The sequence below is a fragment of the Lissotriton vulgaris genome, chromosome 3_1 (genome assembly GCF_964263255.1).
Source record: "Lissotriton vulgaris chromosome 3_1, aLisVul1.2, whole genome shotgun sequence".
Taxonomy (NCBI): domain Eukaryota; kingdom Metazoa; phylum Chordata; class Amphibia; order Caudata; family Salamandridae; genus Lissotriton; species Lissotriton vulgaris.
Genome location: NC_141689.1, coordinates 546,014,922 through 546,031,478, shown reverse-complemented (window position 1 = coordinate 546,031,478; position 16,557 = coordinate 546,014,922). Strand labels below are relative to the sequence as shown.

At 44.0% G+C, this 16,557-nt stretch overlaps 1 protein-coding gene across 1 annotated transcript in view; it reads left to right on the top strand.

The window, feature by feature from the left end:
• Positions 1 to 393: 393 nt before the first annotated feature.
• BDP1 (BDP1 general transcription factor IIIB subunit) overlaps positions 394 to 16,557 on the top strand; it is a 1,412,545-nt gene continuing 1,396,381 nt past the window's right edge. The window contains exon 1 of the mRNA XM_086960808.1: positions 394 to 1,166. Coding sequence (XP_086816934.1) covers positions 952 to 1,166 — 215 coding nt within the window. The 5' untranslated portion in view covers positions 394 to 951. The remainder of the gene's footprint in view (positions 1,167 to 16,557) is intronic.

The following is a 16,557-nucleotide window of genomic DNA, read 5'->3' as shown; positions in this document are numbered from 1 at the left end:
ACCCCCACATACAACGCAGGAGTTTCCTTACCGGTCATGATGTGTACCACAAGCCATTACATGTGCTTAAACCGTGTTCCCAGCGGCTTTGCGTTATGGAACACTCCTAATAGCTTTTGACAAAACACACTTTCAACCTGTAGGTTGGCAAAAAACTTTGATTTCTGTTTCCTGGCATGAGGTTTAGGTATGTGTTTTTTAATGATGCTTGGCCCCGGAGGTTAGTTTGTATCAAGCACTGCGCCGTTACAACGTTGGAGGTTTCAAATCAAAATATGCCAGCATTTTGGGCTCCGGGGCAAAGTGGTAGGTGGTGGGCTGGGCTGCCGGGGGGCCCCCTCCATGTGTTTTGCAGGGGGGGGCCCTCAAGTTTCGTTACGCCACTGGGGCCAGGAGAAACCTTCGACCCTGTCATAACGAGATCCACCGCTCTTAGAAATACTCACGGGCCATGGTTGTTCTCGGTCGTACGCTCAATAGCATAAGTAACTCCGCTCGCCCGCTGCCGCCGCAACTAGACAACGTCTGAAGCCGGACGCGGCGAACAGAAAGTTCTAAAGACTAACCCAGGCTCAGCGAGGTCACATTCACGAAACACCGGGAGAAGCTGAACCGACCCCCACCAACAACAGTTTCTTTGGAAACATTGGTCCGCATCGAGACATATTTAGTGTAGTAGCTGAGTTCGGAATATCAGCGTTCCTCGGTGACTCCAAATGTCATCGGTTTCCAGGGACTTCTTTACCCCTCCCGTCCCACTCGGCTTCTGGAACGTGAAAAGCGTGCGCCGTCTAATGACGTCATTACAAGCGCGCCGCAGTTCGCCCATGTGACCCAGGCTGTCATGGACTCTACATGGTTTGTTGATTCCGGTGGCAGGAGGCAGCCTGTTAAAGAAGGATAGCGCGGCAGTTGCTGGATGTGCCGCGTGCCCCTTGTTTGCGAGTGGAAATGTTCCGTAGGTCCAGGCTCAGTGTTAAACCCAACGTTAAACCCCCTGCAGGATGTAGAGGTGGCACCGTGCCTCCCGTCCCTGATGCTCCTCAACTAGCACTCGTCCAGAGCACCCCCCCTGATCTAACACCGGCACCTGAGAATGAGAGTCCGCCCTGCGACAGCCTGCAACATCCCATCGAAGAGGCCAACAGCAGCTCCAATACCCAAAGGTGAGTAGAGCTGCTGAACACGAGTAAAGAGGTGAGCCTGCATTTCAGTCGTAGTGGGCATCCTACCATAGAACTTTGTATACACACCTAGAGCATTGTAACATTGCACTTTCCCGTTCCCCGAGCCAGGTACACTGCAGCATCTTTGCACAGACAGAGCTTAGAGAACAAGGCACACAATTGCAACCACACTGCAAACAGACTGGATCCAGTTACAATAAATCTGGAAAAAATGCAGGGCCCCTGTGTGAACACGATAAGTGCATAGTACAGGGAAAATGACAATTGGGACAACAAAGCCTAGGCGAGGCGATGGAAACTTAGTGCTAGAAAGGCAAAAGGCAAGTTACACACATGCACAAGTACTGTCAGATTTTTATGTAATTTATTATATAGAAAAATATATTTTATGCTTTTTGTTATCTTTTGTTAAAAAATACATAAAGTTACTATAAAGTGACAATTGTTCATGTAGGGTTATAGATACTGTACAAATCAAGATTAATATTGCTGATACTTTCAAGATAATTTTTTCATCAATCAGTAGATATTACATGTTACAAGTACATGTTTTAATTCAAGTGTTTAAGTTCTGGACATATCATATCAGGAAAACTTCTAATTAATCCTTACATACATGGTGGAATATGGTATATATAGAAAGAACTGGCTGTATGTTGGAACGACGCATGTTTTGGCAAAGCCTTCTTCAGGGTTCCATCTCAGTAAATACTGAAAAAAATAAATACAACAACAGAACCTATGTCAACTGCCAAATGCCAATGCATCTAAAACTATTTTATTAGAAATAAGAATGGAGAGGATGAGCCAAGGAGGGGTGGGAGAGACATATGATATCCATATTGGTTCCTTACCCCCAGTCTCTTTTGTCTTTTTTTTCTTTCTTTTCAACAGTTTGTAACTGTAGGCGCTCCTCCCCTCCTGTGAAAAGGCTCATGGGGCACTAGTAGGGTATTAATGATGTAAGTGCCTTCTTGGTATGTGTAATTAAATGTGATAACATTCCACATCAAGCAAGGTATAGGTGGTCATGATCCTATCTGGTGTGATCTGATCTCCAGATGCATTTTAATCAACAAGAGAGAGTGTATTTCTTGTTATATGTTGTAATGTAAAGCACTGTTTTTTGTTTGTTGGCATTGGGCTGCACAGCACCAACACACGGTCATGATGAGATGAATGTAGATAAAAATATACCCCTACACTCAATAAAAGATATCACTTCTCTTACAGAGTATCATTGCAGTTTTGTTGTGTTAATAGACGTTACTCAAGTAGTGCAACCTTATAATTTTTTCTCTTCCAGACCATTTTAAAGAAGCGTACCGATTAGGGTATAGTATTGAGTGCATGTCAATTTATGTGAACGCTGTTCTCCTAGTAACAGACCACTTTTCTGTTTTAAAAATTAGAGTGGCATAGGGATCTGTTTAGGTCCTGAGGAGAAGTCAAGGGGATGACTTTGAAACATGTCGACAAATGAGGTGTTAGCCCATTGTAGCATAGAACCTGTTTCCCCATTATTAGGTCAAGTTATTAAATCCCGCAGGGATTAATTAGCTCGACCCTATAGCAGGGGAACAAACACGCGAATTTCTCTGCGGATTTCTCACAATGCATGTTAATTCTTGAAGTGTGACGCTTCGCCAGCTCGCGCTTGGCCTCAGTCATTTCATCCGCCTCGCACACCACATCAAAGTCTTCTGCTCCCCCTCACTCACACCCCATCCCCATATGCTCCTTCCCACTCGCTGGCTCCCCCGCCCCCCACCAGGCTCTTGAAGCGCGACGCTTCGCCAGCGCTTCCCTCACTCCCCTTCTCACCCGCCCCCCACCCGACTTGTTTTCTTTATAAACTTTCACATGCACGGGCGTCACGCTACATGTTTTAATGCGGTGCCCTCTTTTTTGTGCTTATTTTATTTACATTTTCCACAGCCTGCCGTTGTTCTCCCCCTGCAGCCGCCAGAGGCAGCCTGGCATGCAGCAGTACTGTGTCGACTTCCCCCAGTGACAGGGACTAATAAGGATCCAGCCGCTTTTGCTTAATACCTTCCAAACACTGACGACTGGCCTACTTCTACATAGACTGCGGGTCCCCAGCGCTTTGCAGGCACCTCTACACAGCCTCCTGTTAGCCAACAGCAAACCCTATGCCGGCCTCCAATAAGACATTCCAAACGCACCTGGAACCGAAAAGTGTAAAGTCTACAGCCATTTAAATTTTTTATAAATTCTTACTCATCTTTGGGTTACTAAAGAAAAATCTGCACAGCATGCTTATTTTTAGCCTAAGGACAATTTAATATTACATAACCGCACCTGAGCCAGCAAAACGCAGCAGAATGAAGTTCCACAAACCAGCTCCAAACTGCTTGTATCTCTACATTTCACTTTGACTGTTAGCTTTAACTGCTGATTTCTAATCCAACCGTAGCTGTTCATTTACTTAAATAAAATCGAAATACTTCTCCTAAAGTGTTTGTTTTTCCGACTGATTTCCTTTCTTTCTTTATCATAACAAGCAGCAAGCCCTTTGAAAGCACAACAACAAACCGTAGGATGCAACATTTAAAACTTGCTTTTTTGACCCATTTTTCCTGTGCAGTACAGTTTATTTAGAATAATTACGCCTATTATATCATCATGGAGTCCACCTCAAAAAAGCACACACTGCTTTGTAGAAGTAACACCGAGTTTACGTGGTAAAATAAGTAGGCACAGTATGTTCACTATATGGTATGCATAAAAAATATCTCTGTATACTTCATGCAGCAAAGACTGAAATAATCACAAAGAACCCATGATGGCGCTCAAAAGTCAAACTAGCATTCATTCAGAAGACTGATACGGAAATTAGCTCAGCGAAACAGACGGTGCAGCATTTGGGCATTAACCTGCATTAAGGCCCGGTAGCTTTATTTTTCGCAAGTCTTAACTTCAGGTGTCCTTGGGACACCTGAAGTTTAGTGCTTTCAGAAACACTGAAAAATATAGCGCTTTCAGAAACACCGATGGGAATGCTATTAACAAACTCGTTATTATGTAAAAATTGACCTTGTCATTTTTTGTATCTATATTTGTTAAAAGAGGTGTCTGCTTTTCATCCGTTCCCCCTCGCTCGTTTTTTTTCCCCCATCCCTTTGTTCACGCCTCCTCCCGTTCTCTGTGTTTTCCATCCTCCCCCTCCCGTTCTGTTGCCTGTGCGCTTCTCCCCTGCCCCCTTCATGATGCCCTTGTTTGGAGCTGCATTCAATTCCTGCCCTTTTGGACTAGTTTGACTTGTTTTTTTAATCTCTTTATTGATTTTCACACAACCGGGTGGAAAGTGGCCATCCCACAGCAAAACAAACATGAACTTGAGTCGTAAAACATACAATATTACAGAATTCATTATCCGAGACACTAGCTTTTAACCCTTGTAGAGCCAGAATGTAAGAGCAGACACTTTAGAGACCCCCGCCATGAGGTATTCTCTACCCAGTGGTTTAAGGGGAAAAAACTCAGTGAGTTTGTCCACCGGCAAAGAATCTGCCGAGATGTCACGAAGCAGACATGTTTTGAACACCTGAAATCCACTCAAAAAATCAATTTCAACATGCACACTCAGAAAAAAGTGACTCAGCACCATTAACATGTAAGGCAGAATAAGATCTAATCCCTCATAGGAGAAGCTTTTGAAATGGGGCCACCACAGTGTACCTCACACCAAATGTATAGTGTTATCCTGGAGTGTAAATCTTCTGGAGCACGTCACCCTGTGTGCCCCTATGCACATTACCTTTGCCCCCTGCTGGACATCACCCAGTCACCCATGTCTTCTACTGTACAGGGTGCTGAATGAATGTTGATGTGTGTGCATTGTTGCCTACATGCTGGCTGACCTGCATGCATGTGTCCTACATGTATACTGTGCACCTCTGTATGCATGCACTGTACAAAAGCCAATCTCTTGGAGATGTCAATGTTTCTCCTTAGATGTATGGACTGAGTGTTTGTTATGCTGCATCCTGCAGCCCATTCTTAACAGGCATACTAAGATTGTTTTTTTGTAGTACTTCTTTTTCTTGAAATGCTTAGTATGGTTGGATGTCATTAGTCTGCCCATGGCTTTGTTTGCTGGAGTTCTGCACATCTATCTATCTATCTATCTATCTATCTATCTATCTATCTATCTATCTATCTATCCATCACCCTCACTCTATCTATCTATCGCCCTCACTCTATCTATCTATCGCCCTCACTCTATCTATCTATCGCCCTCACTCTATCTATCTATCGCCCTCACTCTATCTATCTATCGCCCTCACTCTATCTATCGCCCTCACTCTATCTATCTATCGCCCTCACTCTATCACCCTCACTTAATCTATCTATCACCCTCACTCTATCTGTCTGTCTATCTATCGCCCTCACTCTATCACCCTCACTCTATCTATCGCCCTCACTCTATCACCCTCACTCTATCTATCACCCTCACTCTATCTATCTATCACCCTCACTCTATCACCCTCACTCTATCTGTCTATCTATCGCTCTCACTCTATCTATCGCCCTCACTCTATTGCCCTCACTCTATCTATCTATCGCCCTCACTCTATTTATCTTTTGCCCTCACTCTATATATCGCCCTCCCTCTATCTATGCATCGCCCTCCCTCTATCTTTGTATCGCCCTCCCTCTATTTATCTATCGCCCTCCCTGTATCTATCTATTGCCCTCATGCTATCTATCTAACGCATCATCACTCATCAGCACCACAGCATCACTCAGGGGCACCTCAACATCACTATGCGCTACCACAGCATCACTAAACACCACAGCATCACTAAACGCCACAGCATCACTCGTCGCCACCACATCACTCGTCGCCACCACAGCATCAATCTGTGCAACCATTCAACAACAACTGGTTCAAATATGTTCTATCAATGTTTTAAGCTTTATTACAAATGCCACAAAAATATGTTAATATTTCACTTCTGTTCTTGGATTTTTGTCACAAAAAAATACCCTGAACATAATCTTCACAAAAGTTATTTACAAAAGTTTAAGCTAATCCCATTATACATTACAATAACTTTTATTTTTATTTAAGTATTAATTATTAAAAACAATTTAAAGCCATTGTTATTTGTAATATCAATACATCTAAGTCACGTAAATACAACACATATTACATTAAAAATGCTATAGGTGTCACATTTGCGAAAGTTATAACTATTGGCATTGTAAATGACAAAGCTATTTCGCTATTTTCAAAACCAACACATAAATAAAAAATTTGTCATTTACAAAACCAATAGCTCAAACTTTCCTAATGCGAGACCTATTGCATTGCAAATGCTTGTTAATAATACCAGCTAGAAGAAACATTAAAGTTTATTCTTCCACGTAGGCAGGTATTTTTTATCTACATCACTATTGCACGTCTGACCTTTCCACTCTCACATCTTTGCATTTTTCACATAGTGTTCACCACTCGGTGCTCCCGCGTCTTCGTAGGTCGTAGCACACCCCGTCCTGCAGTGGGGCAAGAAGACCCCGATGATGAAGCATGCCACCAAGGGTCCTTTTGGTGGGTGAGGGTTATTTTAACAAAGCTGTGTGCGTCCCTGAATAATAGGAGAGATACACAACACAGGGTCTGGAAAGATACCTTTATCTGCATCTTATGTGAAGTTTAGAATATGAACAGCTCTGGCTATCAAAATTAATGTAATAGTCAACAGTTTTGAAACACCAATGGTAAATGTAAGTATCTACGGCACATACTACCCAGTAACTACCTACTGCAACATGGCTTGGTCCAGTGATTACTTTTTCACCATGGAACCATGGTTCTTGCCACCTAATAGGTTCCTCTTCTCGGCTCAATATGGTGGAAATAAACAATGTATTTTTAAGCTGGGCAGGGCCCTGTATATTGACTTATCTCTTGGAATGGCTACCCCTTGGCTTGTCATCAGAATCAGTGCTCCCAAGTTGTGGACTAGTTGAAACCATGGAACATGGTTTTTAATCCTGGCTTTCCATTTGGTCAAATTGTGTGCTCTAGAACAACCATATATAATTATGCTCCCTTATGGCGTTTTTATGGGTATTGAGAATGATGTAAAAGCTGCTGGTAAGCGCATGGTTAATAACATGGACTGTATATTATACAACATAGAGCAAGGTTGAAGGGCTCAGTCTCACAGTATGTTTTCCAGGATGCAACATGGTGGTAAATGTATAGTCTTTGCAGCAAGTAGTAGAGTGCGGCAGTGTTGAGTCTGCCAGTTTAACAAAGTGTTTGATCTTGGGCAAAGTATACTGTCACTGTGCCTTTGTCCACTAATATGATAATAGGTGAACCCTTTGAAACTGGCCAAATAGAAGAAATAAACAGCAAAGACATGTTCCCAGAACTGGGCATCATTATGCTTTACATTTACATATTCAGGCCTTTTTAACTACAGGAGGCTCTATTTGCATCACTATAGTGGATTTTGCTCAAAAGGCTATACTGCAGTTTCCGTCCTTTGCTACAGCACCTCTCTTTGAACCAACGAAGGGTACTTCTTTTAGAGCTCTTAAAGGGCTCAACGAGTGAGAGCTGCTTGTGATTTTTGTGGTATGAAAGTGGCTGGGAACGAAAATGTGGCACAATGGGTGACCCGTTGTGCCTCTGGGCAGTGGGACAGAAGCCTCAATTGCCGGACAAACCTCCAAAGTGCAGGACGGTTGTCCCCTTAGGCTCACAGCCCGTTGTAAAGCCTAGCACGCTACCCAGAGCTTTATAGTAATATTAGTGGTAGAAGGTAAGAGGGGCTGCACTATAAAACCGCAAAACCAAGCCCCAGAGCATTTCAAGACATTCCTTGAGCCAGTTAAACAATTCCAGAACACAGTCTGGCATGCTACTTCAAAGTCTACGTAGTCAGCAGCAGTTTAGGTCCAGCTACAACAGGAGGCGTAAAAACATACTTAATTTCTTAACTATGCCCAAGCTGTCCACCCGTCACTTCTTTTCCCCACCTATTATGCATCCAGAATATGTATAATAACATACCTGAATTATCTTTTTGTGGTACGATGCACAGCATGTCACTCAGACACACAGTTGGCAAACAGGGCCAGTCACACAGCTCCCTTTTCTGTTATTCTTTAGGATTGCACATAGCAGTAGATACACCCAGCCAAAGCGAGGCACACAGCTGGGCTTGTGTCAAGATATTTTTGGTCTCGAGGAGATATATGTTTTTGCGCTGCCATCCCGTTTCCTGGTATGTGTTTCCCCCCCACGCCCCTCTCCCACTGCCAGCAGGGCACTTTAGGTGACGGTTTGTGTGGCACATGATTTAAATGACAGAAACTGAGCATATAGTACCTCAGACAGTTGCCTCCGAGAATATATAGAATTACTCGTAAGGAGCACCAATTCGAGCAAAGCGTGCCAGATTCGAGGATCAGCCCCAAGCACCAGATAGTGTCAAATTCCACGCCTCAACCAACCATTTAATATTAGCCAACCTGGGGAATCGCCCTCCTCGCACTGTTCTTAGCCATGCTTCATATCGCAGATGAGTAGAGTGCCCCGCCACATACAATTGTGGGAATCTACTGAACATTTTCAGTTGGCTTGTTTTAAGAGCATAGTGTTGTTTTTTTTTACTTCGGGTCAATGTGCAGTTGATGATTACTGGGCAGTACCCTTTGTAGGTACCATTGCTTACAGGGGCACAATAATGGCACACTCCTAAGTGAATTGGCAAGAAACTACCTCAGTGTAGCCGGACGATCAGATGATGAATCAAGACTTAATCCTGGAGTTGGAGGGGTTTAGAGACTCCGATTCAGTGTGAGTTATCACTCAATGTCCAGTCAGTTCTTCACTTTAGAAAAAAATACTTTTATTAACAGGTAAGTAAAGAAACGTGCATCCAAAATAAGGATAGGCAATGAAATCCAGAATGCTTTAGTAACATTGGAGCCTGAGTTAAGACCTCAAATATATTTATTGATTCCTCGCAATAGGTGCTAAAGTTTTCTATTAACATTTAGCCATATGGCCAAAATTATTCTTTGGAGCAGCGTTGGATTGGTAACGCGGGCACTCTCGGGCAATGCCTTAGGGGCCGGTATCCGAATTCCAGCTGTGGGCTGCTTTTTTGAGTAGCCTGGAGGGGGCCGATGTGGGCGGTTGCTTAGTTGTTCGATGCCGCCAGCAGCCCAGTGGGTGCCTGAGTGGCCTTTCTGGAGGTAGATGGGCGCTCATTACCTCCCTTTTATCAATGACAGATGTGTCGCCTTTCTCTCGCTGGGCCGGCCTTTTAATATATGCATATTGAGTGGGGGCAGGGGGGCTGAGTAAAGTGGCCTCACTTGTTTTCAGGTGTGTTTCACCAATGTAAACTAATCCATGCATTTTTTTTTAAACCACCCCACCCCAAACCCCCCTTTTTAAAATAAAATTTTGCTGAAGCAGTTTTTTGCTGAAAGGCAATATGAAAATGTGGTCCACTTTTTTTTTTTTAGCGTGCCCGGGCCGATTTTTAATCCCAATCCAACCCTGCTTTGGGGGTGGGGGCCGGGATTGACTTTGTAAAATTTGGAAACGTTTATATCTTTGTAGTACAAAAGGGTGTTTGACTGATGAAATATAGCTAAGGATATGGAAATTGGAGCTTTACTTTGATGTACTGACTCCAGGGCCGATTCTAGGTGTTTTGCTGCCTTAGGCGAGATTTGAAAAATGCCTCCCCCTCCCTTTTACTACCATCACTCTCTCCCCCGTCATCCAGGCTAGAAGAATTAATGCATTAGATGTAAAAACCTGCGCCAACATCCACATCCCTCTGGCGGCATGCTACCCCTTGGACATCGGAGTTAGTTTGTAGGGTTAATACATCCCGTAGATGACAAATGTGGTGATTGAGGGTTCAACAAAGAAAATGTAACCACATATTCCTATATTCTTTATAGAATGATTTCCTATGACAATAAGCAAGAAGTGGCGCTGAAATTAGAGCATTTTTAAAATATGGAACAAAAACAGGAACATAATTCATATAAGTTTATACTCCTTAACAGTGGCGTTACGCAAGCACCTGCAACCACTGCGGTGAAAGGGGAGTCCCAACCCTTAAAGGGCCCCCATTAAGCCCAAGGCCAATGAATAGCTGTGCGATATGGGAGACTCAAGGGCACCTTTTCACTTTCTCTAGGGGCCCGTTGTTTTTCGATACGCCATTGCTCATTATGGACACACAACTCTTGCAGGTTTGCAGCAGCTTTCAATGATTTTCTTTATTACTATTTTTTTGCATTTTTTAAATGTATCTCATTGTTTTTGCCATCGCAATATAGTGAATGAAAGACAGAGGAAAATTGAATGGTCCCAAGTTATTCAGACGCCTTTAAATCAGAACATTAGTCAGTTTCTCAAAATAGCCTGGTACAATACATCACAGCTCCTAGATAATTTTCAGTTGACACGCCTCTGACATACCTGAGGGTGATTCTCTTGAAACAATTATTGGCCTCCTTCTCAAAGGCAAGTCTCCGGAACTTTCAGCTGAGCGACCTACTTGAAGCAAAACACATGACAATTAGTGATCCATGAATAACGCCAGTCTGCATAAAGCCACTCTCATGGACTATCTTTAATAAAATGAAGTTTGGAGCGTGAGGCTAGTTTCACCCACAAATTGATCGTTCGGGGTCTTTGAGGCTCATGTGAAGTGCAAATAATATATGACCCACGGAAGAAGAAGGCATGGTCATTAGAAACAAAGAAATGGATTTCTCTGGAAAGTGAGGGTAGACCAGTTTACCCATCAGTGCCGCCTGGCTCTATTGTGCGCCCATCTCTGGGGCCGTGAGGACGAGCTGGGAGACTCGCAGGCCTTTTTCACTACATTACATCCAAAATATTTTACATGTTCGCAGGCCTGCGCGTTTGTAACATAGCTTCGCTCACTGTCTGCGGTGATTCACCTGTGCTCGGGTTAAAGTCACGTCCACGAGTCCATGCCCTCCTCTAAGTGGGATGCGGAACAGACCCTGGATGTGCTGTTTGCAGACTCGTGCTGGCCTCAGTCCACCCCTCGCGCACCAAGAGAGAGAGTGTGGTGTGCGTCGCTGTCACTGGCTGCTGAAGCAGCGCTCGGGATAGGCCAGAAATGATACCCAGGGCCGTCATTGTCATTGGTAGCGCTATCGCGTGCTACAAGATTGACGGCCCTGTCGACCCACACATACACTGGTAGTGTGTACCCCCACTCTACTCACAGGTGCTGCTGCCCCCTTTTTTTTGCTACCCTCTTTCTTTTGCCTAGTCTTGCCTAATGGCAGAAACGGCCCTGACTGACTCGGTACCTAAAAAAAAGCTCAAAATCTGAAATAATATGTATCAGGGATAGCATTACTAGATATAGCTATCCCAAAAACCCACCAACAAGATTACCACTCATCAGAAAAGCCTTAGATGCTCCCAAAGGTGTCACTTTTGAGAGAGGGAGAAAGAAATGTATGTAATTTTTGTAATTATGGCATACAGGACTTGAAACATGTATTATTATTTTTTTTTTCCATCACAAGTTTGAGATCCCTGTTTTTAAAATACCATGTTCGAACACCAACTGAAGCCCTTAACTTACTGTTTTTTCCACCCAATGTAATGTTTTGTATGCAAGTGTTGGGAGAATAGGCCGAGACAAATGTGCACATCCTCCACTTAAACTTCCCATATATCGTTATCATGTTTCCCTCCTTGTCTGTTTTCATGCCTTCAGTCTTGAATTTAGTCGTATTGTGGAAAAGGAGCACCACTCCTTTTTGGTTAGTCCCTGTGGAAGATCTGTATATTAGGGAGTAGCTTATATGTCTGAGTCTTAAGTTCGTCTGCCCGCTTTAAGTGAGTTTCTTCGAGTGCCACTATATCGTATTGCTGATCTATTAAGTATTTCCAGACTGTTTGGCACTTGAGCGTGGAGTTCAGCCCCTTAACATTCCAGGAGACTATACTAAACGTCATGGTGAGTCCTCCCCTTTACCTCCCGTCCCCCTCTATGCCTAATGCATGCAGCATTCCCTTCTCTCTTGCTCCCTCCTGCCTCCCCAGTTGTTCCCTTGTCCAGGTGTCCCCTGTTGAGGCATTGTGATGTAGTATAGTGAGGGGTCAGCCTGGTTTGCGCACATTGCTATGTTAGCATAGGCTTATTAGAAGTTTAAACGTCATTTTACCTTTTGCTGCTTTTGCACACAACACTGCATATAGCTGTTCTTGTAAGTTAGGCTGCGTGACTATCTTCACAAGAGAAAGGCTTGTTTTCGGCATCCCTAGACTTACAGCGCGACCCTAGTCTGCACAGTGAGTGCTAAAGCCTCCAAGGTTATCATAACAAGGTAGCTGTTGTTCGGACTGATCGGCTCACGGTTTAGACATAACATACATGGAGCTGCACGCCAACGGAAATTCTGGCGTCTTTAATATAGCACAGCAGGCATGATTTCAGGCACTTGGAAGATTTCCGTTTCCAGAGAGACTGAAAGCTTTTGCTGACCCCACCTCCCCCTTTTTTTTTTTTAAATATATTTTTTATTTTTCAATTTGCTCAGATTATACATCATAACACACTTAACATCCTACTGTGTCAGCAGTTAATAAGCAGTACCATTTTGTTTGCAATTACATTTCATTACAACAACTTTGTTTTGCCATGGCACCGCCTCTTGGCTAAAGTCAAAAAACATAAAAGAAAAGTAACCAGTATGTAGAAAGACAGACCCCTAAGACATAGGGTAGAGAAATAAAGAATGAGAAGGAACTTATCGCATCTAGCTCCATCCTTGTTTCGTGTCCTCAAGGTAACTCCAGACCCTGCTTCCATCTGCTAATGGGCTCCCATATTCTTAGGCCCAGCTGCCTCCCTTTCCAGCTTTTTCGTGCATAGATGGTCTTTTCCAAGTTATATGCTGCCAGAAGATTAGCCAACCATACTTGCATTGCTGTTTTTTTTTTATCCAGCCAAGCCCTAGCTATACTTAATCTATACACTGCCATAGCGATAAACATAAATTCTCTCTGCGGTGCATTTGCCTCTGGTCCTATCCCTAGTAGTATTCTCGTAGGATTAAGCGTTGTTTGTATATTTAAGGATACATCCAAGAACTTCTCTATATCTCTAATTAGAGTATGTAATTGAGGACAGGTAGAAAATATATGTATCATATCTGCCTCTAATGAATTACAGCGTGGACACGATGTACCCGTAGTGCCACCCCATTTTGCTATTCTGGCTGGTGTAAAATACAGTGAGTATAATGTTTTATAATGTTGTGATTGCAGGGGAGCAGAGCAAAGAATTGTACGCCCCAAGTCCAAGGACTCCTCGAACCAGCCTACTTCCCCATCCAGTTTCTCTGCCCACTTCCTACTGTATTTCTCTCTATCGTCAGGTTTCCCTTCTGCAAGGCTTGCGTAGAAGCTACGGATAGTACAATCCCCCCTTAGCCTAATTTTCTTCAATATTTCAATTTTGGCAAAGCCCACCGGTCCTCCCCGTTTAGTTTAAAAAAAACTCCTCACTTGCAAGTATTTAAAAAAGTCCCGCCTATCTACTCCAAATTTATTTACCAAATCTGAAAACAGCACAAGTCCCTCAGAATCCATCACATCCCCAGTCTGGACAATCCCCTTCTCTGCCCATCCTGCAATTACCATGTCTGCAAAGACTGGTAGTGGAAAGGACCTGTTTTTGTACAACCTGGTGTACCAATTGAATCTCCCCAGACCAGATCTCTTTAGAAAAGCATTCCAGATTTTGATAGCTGCCCCTACTGTCTTAAATGTTGTCCTTTTTATAGTATCCGAAGTCAATACAATTTAAAAAACAATTTTCCGCCCCTAGAACCGCAGTATAGATTTTGGTGGAGTAGCTCGTGATTCTTTGGTCGGTACCACCGCCGCCCAACAACCCCTGCATATATTGTATGGCCGCTGCCCAGTAATATAGTCTAAAATCTGGTGCGCCCCACCCACCCCTCTCTCTCGGCAGGGATATGAACCTATAGGCCCTCCGCGTCTTGCCCCGTGCCCATGTGAATCTGTTAAGAATTATCTCAAGTGCATTGAACCAACTACCTTCAAAAAATAGCGGGATCAACCTAAAAAGTATAAACATTTTGGCAGTATTAGCATCTTAATGATGTTGGTGCAGCCCACTAAGGATAAATGCAAATTGTTCATTCTTTCTAGGTCTATCTTTACCCTATCCATTAAAGGGGCCATATCACTCTGTACCACTGTATCTAGATCCGCTGAGATTGCCACTCCCAGATATATAGCCGAACTTACCACCCTTTGATCGTTGCAAACTACTAACCTATTGTCTACTATCTGGATCTTGGTTCTGTTCAAACTATATCCCGATATCTGCCCAAACCGCTGCGCCTCGGCTTCCACTTCTCCAATAGCTTCAGATGGGTTAGGTGTCAAAATGGCCACGTCGTCCGCGTAAGCCAACGTTTTTACCTCACACCCTTTTTCTCTCATTGGGAGAATCTCGAGGTTGCCTTCCAACCTCCGCAAGAAAGGGTCCAGATATAGCGCAAACAGCAGGGGGGATGATGGACAGCCTTGCCTGGTCCCTCTACATATCTTAACTGCTGCCGAGTATCCCCTATTGACTCTAATCCTTGCCGTTGGATCTTTGTATAGGGTCGGTATAGCTTTTATATAGCCCTCTCCTATGCCGCTCCATCTCAATGTTTGCCCCAGGTAGTCCCAGGAGACATCTATCGAACGCCTTCTCAGCGTCTAGAAAAAGCGCTGCCATAGGGTCTCCCAGGGTACCTGCTGCATCGAACATTATGATCATCTGCCTCACATGTTGGGTAGTACCCTTGCCAGGGATAAACCCGTGCTGTGCGGGACTTACCACACCCTCTATAATCCCAGCAAGCCTCATAGCTAACATTTTGGAGTACCTTTTGGCGTCAGCATTCATTAGTGTGATCGGTCTGTATGAGCCAGGTGTAGTTGCTGGTTTCCCTTTTTTAAAAATCACAATAATGTCTGCTCCCCCCCCATGATTCAGGTATCGACTCTCCCTTTTGTGCCTGAACCATAACGTTAAACATATCTTCAGCAATCGCCCCTTGGAATACCTTGTAGAACTCCACGGGCAGCTGTTCCGGGCCAGCTGCTTTACCCGAAGGGAGATTAGTCAAGGCTACCATGAATTCCTCAAGATGAAACTAAGAGTCTAACCCCTCCTTTTGTTCCTCTGTAATGAGCGGCTGAAGAATATCCCTTAAGTAGCTCTCTATCGCCGCTAGTCCTCCTGTGTTACCGCTAGCATATAGCTCCGTATTGAACTGCCTAAAAGCCTCCCTCACTGAATCTGCTTCGGAGACAGTGCTACCCTGCCCATCCTCTACTTCCTTGATATCTGACGCCGCTAGTCTCTGCCTGGTTCTTATGGCTAGTATATGACCCACCCTCTTGCTTAACTCGTATGTAGCTTCTTTTTTTAATTGGGTAATTCTCCGCTGCCTTCTTGGCGATATTTTCCGTAGCTTCTGCCATGAGAGCTACAATTTTAAGCAAATGTTGGTCTAAGGGTAGATGCTGCTGTATAGCTAATGCTAATTCATCCTCTTCTTTAAGGAGATTTCTACATAGTTCCTCTATCCTATCTTTTTTCTTTTTCTGGCTGGACAATACAAACCTCAATGTCTCACCCCTGACCCCCGCCTTAAAGGCGTCCCATACCACTCCCGGGGGCGCGGTTTCTCTATTGATATCCCAATAGCTCTTGATCCACCCCTCCATATGTTTTCTATATGCCTCGTCCTTCAATAGCGCTCTATCAAATGTCCATTGGGTAGCCCTTCTTTGTGTCTGCCCTAGTCTAAGCGTTAACATTAATGGGCTATGCTCAGAGATAATTCGGGGTTTCCTTTCAGGGAGTTGGTAATCAAAAAATAGTCCAACCTAACCATAACTGTATGGGGAAATGAGTAAAAGGTACTTCCATCCATATAGGGGTGGGTCTTGACCCACGGGTCATCCAGAGAGTTATGTAACACCATATCTGAGAGTGCTCTGTGTGACCTCTTCTTCCTCCGTGTGTACTGACCATGTGGCTGAAGAAAGATACTACTAGGGTCATGTATATTGAAGTCGCCACAGCATACTATAGGATCTGGCCACTGTGCCAGCTCTGTTTCCAAATATTGGAAGACCTCAGGGTCACCCTCCGTTGACCCATAAATTGTGGCGAGTGTTAACTTCTCTCCTTTAAAGCCTATCTCCATTAGCACCCATCTGCCCCATTGTTCCTCCTTCTTCCTTATCACCACCACGTCCCTACTTCTCGCT